Raw genomic sequence first — 8,496 nt, 5'->3', positions numbered from 1 at the left:
CCTTCATTTCATTTATGGCACAAATTTTAACTGTGTATATGAAAGGGTTATCTCTGTTTGTGTAAATGTGCTTTTAATAAATTGTTATTTATGATCATATGTGGTCAATGCAATTGCTGGTAATAACTGGAAAGTGAAATTAGCGCCTCCTGATTCACTGTTTGGTGATATAGGTATATATATATATATATATATATATATATATATATATATATATATATATATGTATAAAAACTTTTTTTTATAAGAATTACGCAGAATCAATAGTAGTGAGTGTATGTGCGAAGTTCATCTGATCTACGTATAGCAGGCAGCATATTTGTGATTTGTAGAAGATGTAACTGGATAATGTAGTAGTGAGTGTGTGCACTTTTTATAAGAATCACTCTAGGTCTATGGTAGCGAGTAAATGTTAGCTTTATCCAAGAAGTAAACTGGATCTATAGCACTGACCGTTGTGTGAACTTTATATGAGAAGTAATTTGGAGCTATAGAAATGTGCATATGTGAGTTTTATATAAGGATTACACTGGAACTACAGAAGTGAACGTGTGTATTTTAAATAAGCATTTGTAGAAGTGAGTATATGTGTGTGTTACGTAAGAAGTACACTAAATCTACAGCAGTGAGTGAGTATGTACGTACGTACGTACGTACGTACGTACGTACAGTGTGTGTGTGTGTGTGTGTGTGTGTGTGTGTGTGTGTGTGTGTGTGTGTGTGTGTTATATTACAGTAGAAATACACTGGTTCTATAGAACTGAGCATATGTGCGTTTTAAATGCACTGGATCTATAGCAGTGAGTATGTATGTATGTATGTATGTATGTATGTACGTACGTACGTACGTACAGTGTGTGTGTGTGTGTGTGTGTGTGTGTGTGTGTGTGTGTGTGTGTGATGTGTGTGTGTGTGTGTGTGTGTGTGTGTGTGTGTGTGTGTGTGTTATATTACATTAGAAATACACTGGTTCTATAGAAGTGAGCATATGTGCGTTTTAAATGCACTGGATCTATAGCAGTGAGTGAGTATGTATGTATGTATGTATGTACGTACGTACGTACGTACGTACGTACGTACGTACGTACGTACAGTGTGTGTGTGTGTGTGTGTGTGTGTGTGTGTGTGTGTGTGTGTGTGTGTGTGTGTGTGTTATATTACATTACATTAGAAGTACACTGGTTCTATAGAAGTGAGTAAATGTTCGTTTTAAATAAAAGTGTGCTGGATCTATAGCAGTGAGGGTGTGTGCTTAGTTTAAAAAGTACCTTGGATCTATAATGTGAGTATATATATATATATATATATATATATATATATATATGTGCTTTATATGAGAAGTACACTTGGTCTATGGAAATGTGTGTGTGAGTTTTATATTATATCAGAAGTGAGTGTGTGCTTATTACAAGAAGTACTTTGGATCTATAGAATTGAGTATATGTGTGCTTTATATGAGAAGTATGTTGGATTTGTAGAAGCATGTATGTGTGTGTGTAATAAGTAATCTGGATCTATAGAAGTTAGTATATGTATGCTTTAAATAAGAAGTACACAGGATCTTTAAAAGTGTGTGTTATATAAGAAGTACACTGGATCTACAGAAGCGAATATATGTTTGCTTTAAATAAGAATATCTATAGCAATGAGGGTGTGTTTAGTATAAGATGTACATTGGATCTATATAAGAGAGTATATGAGTGCTTTTTCATAATAAGTACACTGTGTTTACAGCAGTCAATGTGTGCTTTATATAAGAAGTACACTGGAACTATATAAGAATCACTGAGTGCATGCCTTATTTAAGAAGTTCACTGGAACAACTATCGCAGTGACACAATGGGGGAAATTCAAATGTTTGAAAAGTCAATTGGATGTCTGTTGTTTCCTGTCTATTAGATATAAAAAAAACAGACTCCCAACTGACTTTTCAAACATTTGAATTTCCCCCAATATGTGTGCTTTATATATGAAGTGCGCTGAATCTAAAGCAATTAATCTAGGTGTGCTGTACCAAATAAATACACGGGATCTACAGCAAAGTGTGTCTCCTTAAGTCACTGTTGTGTGTAAGTGCACTAGATCTGTTTCAGTGCAGCATTGATCAACAGAGTAAACTTTTGACCCTCCACTTCTTGACCTCATGCACTATAAAATGGTACTAACAAGCCCCTGTCGGGCTGCCCTGGGGCTGAGGCAGACATTATCCAGCATGATCCATCTCTATTTCTCTCTCTGGATAATTTTCCCAAAAAGTGAAATTATTATAATTTTTTTTAATAATGTACGGAATTAATTACACACCCCAAAAAAAATCCAACATACATGAATAATTGTACTATAGACACTTTTTTATTGACGTAGTATCCACGTCAACCATTGATAAAAAAAATAATTAGATGAATAGAAATTGTAACATTTATATGTTTCTTTTTGTAGCAGAAGCAGCTGTTGTTGTGGTGGTGGTGGTGGTGGTGGTGTGTAATTGTTTATTTTCATCTGCCAGGATGCGGTGCTTTGCTCTAATGGGAACTTGTTACAGAGCAGAATGGGCAGTGAATGTCTTTGGCTGAATACTGTCTGTGAACTTGGTCTAAAGCGGGCTCTACTGGCCAGTATCGGGTAGTGCAAGTGAATTAATCTCACTGCCTACCCCAATAACTATGTCTGCAATGAATTTAGCCCTCTTATTTCTGCAAATTCAGATCTCAGCTATTTGCATTTTAAAGAGAAACCTATATACTGTGGAGGGAGAGGGAATAAATATTAGACTGCTGCTTATTCCGAGAAATGCTGACTTCTATTGCCCATACATACGTTTTATAGTTCTTCCTATTTTGACTCCTGTAACTTGCATTAGGGAGTCAGTGTCCTGTAATGTCGCTTGCAGAGTGCCCCTTGCGGGTGTACTTCCCGGCAGAAGAGGGTAATCTGTGTTTGGTGCTGTTCTCTGCACCAGACTGCTGACCTCGCAATGATCCCTCTCTCTATGAATAATTGATGTGCACCGCTTTTCCCATTCAGCATGCAAACCCCATTATACTGCTAAAATGGCGATTTAATCGTTTAGAATAGCTGTGCTTTTTCAACTCATTTGTGCCCCCTTTGCTTTTCATTTGATATTCCTAATTAAATCGTTTACCATATTTCAATCACCTCGCTTACAAGCATATAAAACATCGCACACATTTCAATTCACAAACTTCTCTCGTGTTAAGAAAAAAAAGACAGTTTGGTAATTATAGAAATGTTAATTCTCAGCAGAATTGTGATATAGGAAAGGTGAACAAGGGTTCAGGCTCACAACAATCAGGCTGCGAGGTGAAAAGTCCAAAGATGTGCTGCAGTATGAGTGACGCACTGCGATTTTCTCATGCAGAGCATCTGGCGTAGTACACGCTCTGCAGTGCACGAACCCAGGTCTAAAGTTCAGCATTATTTTCCACTATTTATAATATTACCTCCAGTAGCAGAAATAAGAAAGCTAGTGGAAAGTGGGGCCATCCTAATTAATACTAATGTAACAAACACCCTCCTTGTATTGATCTTCCAATACAAACACGTCAAACTTGGAAGCTTAGTCAAATTACAGGTGTAAATAAAGAAACACTTTAGCAAATACATAAAAACATGTATCATAATTTGGTTTACAATCGTTTAGGGACGTTGTTGACTTTGATCTGAGAAATGTTCAGTTGTATCACTCTGTGTTAGATAAATAGATAGGGACCAAACCTCATAGCACCGGCTACAATATACAGCAGAAATAAAACTGCTATGTAAAGAGGAAATAAGCAGTAAAGTAGTGAAAATCCCTTTCCGTCTGCACGGCCATATCCCATCCTTCCTGTTTCTTTCTACAACACTCCATCCGCCTGGAAGCACCTCTCCTACTGCAATCAGCAATACGTGTGTGTGTGTGTGTGTGTGTGTGTGTGTGTGTGTGTGTGTGTGTGTGTGTGTGTGTGTGTGTGTGTGTGTGTATATATATAAACAACTAAATGCCTCTGTCCGCATGTTTATATTGATATTAACCAAATCGAACAGGACACATGTGGCTCTAACATCAAGTTTTGTGATGCTTTTCTCATACATGTGTAACTTGACTCGTTAAAAGATCCCCTTAGATTATTTGTCATTTGTAATTTCCTACAAAATCCATGTCTTATTGCAGAGGGGTGAACTTTGGGAACAGGACTCCTGAGCCCATGACAGATGTTATATTTGTCTGCTGTATTCGGATATTTTTTATATATAATATTACAATGATTACATTACACTAATACATTGTAATGCTGCCTTTCCTATTAACAAAAAATAAATAATAATTATTATTATTATTATTCTTCAATAAAAAAATGTTTATCTGCTGCACTTAATTGTCACACACGTCATTTAGTAGATGGGTGTATTTTTAATTTGTTTGGATTTTATTATCCCACGAGATCTTATCGCCTAAAAAAAAGTGTCTACCTGGATTTTCTTATAACTATATATTGTCTTTAGCTGTTGTCTTGTCTGGAGACGTCAAAGTCACTAAATAATAACATTTTTTTGCTGTAAAGATTAACAAGCTCATTACATAATCCAATTTATTTACAGTACTTTTAGACAATTTCTGATTTAAAATGTTCTAACGCAGTTATGAGTGCACTATACACACAAAAAATGTGTATAGGAATTACATTACACTATACAAGCAGCAAGCAATTTCAACTAATACAGTATATATATATATATATATGTATATATAGTCCAGCTCTTACAGATATTCTAGATTTATTCTAAATAATTAATCTTTTGAAGAACTACACTCCCATTAATACCGGGATGTGTAGTGTACCATTATATACTTGAATATGTCATGCCCAGAAACTTAACACACTAATATTTTGACAGTTTTTAGGAATGTTTAAAGGGTAGTGATGTGAAACTTACTTTTTTTCGCGAGAGCCTGAGTCCTCTGCAGTGAGCAGCAAACCTGCACTGTCTGCCATTCCCTGTAGCAGCTCATCTGCTGAAATACTCGCTGGCTGCGTCCCTCACAAGCCAGTTAAACTGTCACTTAACATTGTGGAGAATGTGAAATATATTGTACATTGTCAACTCCCTAAAACCATAAACCTAAGTTTATGGAGCTCACGTGACTTTTGAGAGCCAGTGAGGGGGTATCTGTCTGAGGTCTGGGCCATTTTTACGATCTAACTTCTAGATAAAACCGTACCCATTTGACATGTAAATGTCATACCTACTTTTGGTGTAGTTTGCCTCTGCAAAAATAGCAATGGGGATTGGGACTTTAGACTGCCCTAAGAGTCCTCCAGATGGCCTAAAACTGTGCAGATTTGGGGTAAGTGTTAAATCTTACTTTATTTTTAATAGCTATAAAGGCTAATAATAGTAAAAATAAGTTGTATTACTAGGTATATGTCTGTATGTGCTGTTTGATCAGGACTTATGAAAAGGATAGGGTAGGGTCAGTGTTACAGTATGTAGTTTTGGGAACTTTGCAGAAAGTTTTATGCGTCTCTTGCCTAACTTTCCCAGCATCATAACATTATTACCCCTCTCCTAAGTGAATAGTTACCTGATTCCCCTCTGTATCCGGAACGGTCTTATTAAATATAGTTTTATATAGATTTATAAATACGCCATAAAGTCCTATAGCTCAGTACCAAAATATAGGAAGAGGAAATATGCCCATGGGTACAGATCAGACTTTTCTCACAATCAAGAACAACTTTTTCTTTTTATTAGTACAAATACAAAAAATGGATTGGCAATTCCCCAGGCAACCAAGCAATGCAACCTCTACAGACAGAACATGTCACTTATCCCCCAACACTTATTGGTGACAACAGGATGAGTCAACCTTGCAATAAGATAACAATTAGCAAAACACAAAAATATCGAGCAAGAACACAGCCCTGACACTGGAATAACACAACGTGAGTTGGGTTTTGTGCATCAATAGTCTACTTGTTCTGGGAAACAGAAAAACAAACAAACAAAAAAACATACATTAAAGAACAAAATAAATGTAAACGTTTTGACGCCTTTTTATTATTATAATAATTATTATTATTATTATTATCATCATCAAATATAAATAAGTTAGAACATTTAAGAGCTCGGATAAACATGCTATGTAGTCCATAAAAGCAGCAGTATCTTACAGTCACAAACATTGAGGACGTCACAGCGACTGAGCGCACTGTACACAGCTAGAAATGATGAGATGGGATGTAGTCCTGGGCAGGAGCTACCATTGTCCTTATACGCGACATGCCATGAGGTGCCCCAGAAAGTGCCACAAGAGGTGTCCCAGTTGGGTACCATGGGTAGAGTCCTGGGAACAGTGTGCTGGAGTCAGGGCTGGAAGGCACTCCCTGCCGTGGCCAAGCTCATACTTTTCAGTTTATTATCCTTTTTCCATTTCATCCTCCGGTTCTGGAACCAGATCTTGATCTGGCGCTCGGACAGGCACAGGGCGTGTGCGATTTCAATGCGCCGCCTGCGGGTCAGGTACCTATTAAAATGGAACTCCTTCTCCAGCTCCAGGGTCTGGTACCGGGTGTAAGCTGTCCTCGCCCGCTTCCCATCCGGACCTGTCATATCTGCATGGTGATGAGAATCACGGGGGGCATTATTAAGTGTACAGAACCATAATAGCCCCCATCCTATGCCCCACACCTGCCTGCCCAATTCAGTCCTTACTGTCCTCCCAGAGATCTTCTCCAACATGCACCTATGTTCCCCATATATACTCTTAATTGAATTCCTCCTTTTACCATCATATAGCCACCACAATTATTATTTTATTCCATATTTTGGCCTCATCGAGCTACAACACAGGTCACATCTTGTACATGTCATTAGAAATAGACGCTAGCATATTTTTGCCTCTTGCGTTCTACTATATTGCAATACTCAGTAATTATGCTACGTGTATGTGCTGTCTGAATACAGTCCCCATGCAATATTCTCCATTTATATTAGATTTTATTTGCGCACATAAGCTGAACCCATGAGCTTTCTCTCCTCACCCCCTGTGAAATTGAAAGTAAAAAGCAGCGGTACCGTGACTGATGTGCAGCTTCCTCATCCAGGGGAAGATCTGTGGGGTCTGGCCGTCTGCGGCGGCGGCTCCGGGGGGGCTGCACTCTGTCTGTGCCCGGGACACGCTTCCCCTCGGGGTGGCTTCCTCGGGGTCTGAGGACGCGCTGGTCTCCTCCACCTCTGTGAAGTGGCTGCTGCTGGAGGTGGCCGGGTCGGAGGGGACTTGCTGCTCGCTCTTTCCCCCGTGGCTCTGGGACTCTGGGGAGGAGAGGGGACAGCTGGAGGCAGCTCTGAACCTGCTCTCCTGCGTTGGGAAGCCTCCCGTGCTGTCCTCATAGTGGCTGCTGGAAGCGGCTTCCCGGCTCACGCTCAGGTCCATGCCATTGTAGTTGTAGCCATAAGAGGTGGGATGCATGCTGCCTGTCTCCCTGTAAGATCCGCTCACATTGCTGCTGCCAGTGCCATAATTTAACACATGGTAGTCGGGGCCATTAGAATAGCGCCCTGAGAACGAGTTCACAAAGTAGGAACTCATTTGGGTGATTTTGGAGACTTGATTTGTGGATCACCCTGCGCCTGACGATTTATGATGTATTAATGAATTATAGCAATGCACTGTACTTCGCTTTGCTATGTATGCAGCCAAATATGGGGGTGTGGGTGCGTTTGGAAATCACGTGCTTTTGTTGACCAGTCGTAAATTCTCACTGATGACCTCAAGAGGTAATTCATGCTCTATGGTTACAAATAATGACGATCTGAGAATCGTTAGGCCCAAGTCAATGTGCAGCTTCCAAAAAAAAAAAAAAAAATCCCTGGGAAGCTATGCGCTGCCTGTTGGCAGACTGCGCCACCTGCCGGAAATACGAAGGATAGCATCTGAGTACACACCCTGAAAATAACCCATTAGGTGCCCTTCGTTCATATATTTTTATATTTCGGAATAAGAACGTCTTTCTTACAATATAATGACTAAAAATGACAGTCAATTTTTTTTTAAATATAGCCTGTGTTTTATTTTGAACCTTTCCCTATTTAGGAGAAGTCAAAGTGGCCAATAAGAAGCATACTTTATACATCCAGAAAAAAAGCATTCGATATTAATAGTTCAGTTTTAATAAAATTGCGACATTTTGACCTGCTGTGGTTTCGTTGTATATGAAAATACCATAATATCTATCCAATCAACAAAACAGACAGATTGCTATATAATAATATGTAAAGGGGTTATATTTTTTTCCCGCCGGTGAGTAATTCCCATCCATGAGACCATCCAAAATTGCTAAAAAATAAAAATGGTCACTTCATTAATTTTTCATCTTTAAAAAAGGAGTACTGACAAATATGATGAAGTGATGTAAAACAGAATATTGACTGAGAGTTACCATGTTTAATGCTTTAAATATTGCCTTAGACCAACTCAACATAACATTATTG

The 8,496-nt window shown here is 38.6% G+C and overlaps 1 protein-coding gene across 1 annotated transcript; it reads right to left on the bottom strand.

Annotated features, from left to right (window-relative positions):
* Positions 1 to 5,730: 5,730 nt before the first annotated feature.
* Positions 5,731 to 7,655, bottom strand: HOXB5 (homeobox B5). The gene is made up of 2 exons (XM_063959603.1): positions 7,081 to 7,655; positions 5,731 to 6,617 (listed from the first exon to the last, which is right to left on the bottom strand). Exons 1-2 carry the CDS (start codon positions 7,592 to 7,594, stop codon positions 6,370 to 6,372), a joined length of 762 nt encoding a protein of 253 aa, XP_063815673.1. The 5' UTR covers positions 7,595 to 7,655; the 3' UTR covers positions 5,731 to 6,369.
* Between the last annotated feature and the right edge of the window lie 841 nt (positions 7,656 to 8,496).

This window comes from Pseudophryne corroboree, chromosome 3 (assembly GCF_028390025.1).
Source record: "Pseudophryne corroboree isolate aPseCor3 chromosome 3, aPseCor3.hap2, whole genome shotgun sequence".
Lineage (NCBI taxonomy): Eukaryota > Metazoa > Chordata > Amphibia > Anura > Myobatrachidae > Pseudophryne > Pseudophryne corroboree.
This window is presented reverse-complemented; position numbering and strand designations above follow the sequence as displayed.

What these genes read in the sequence shown, in the direction of transcription:
- HOXB5 (XM_063959603.1), bottom strand. Translation starts at nt 7,594, where the DNA reads ATGAGTTCCTACTTTGTGAACTCGTTCTCAGGGCGCTATTCTAATGGC. An exon ending in GAAGCTGCACATCAGTCACG is followed by an intron (nt 6,618 to 7,080) that starts GTACCGCTGCTT and finishes ATCACCATGCAG; the next exon opens with ATATGACAGGTCCGGATGGG.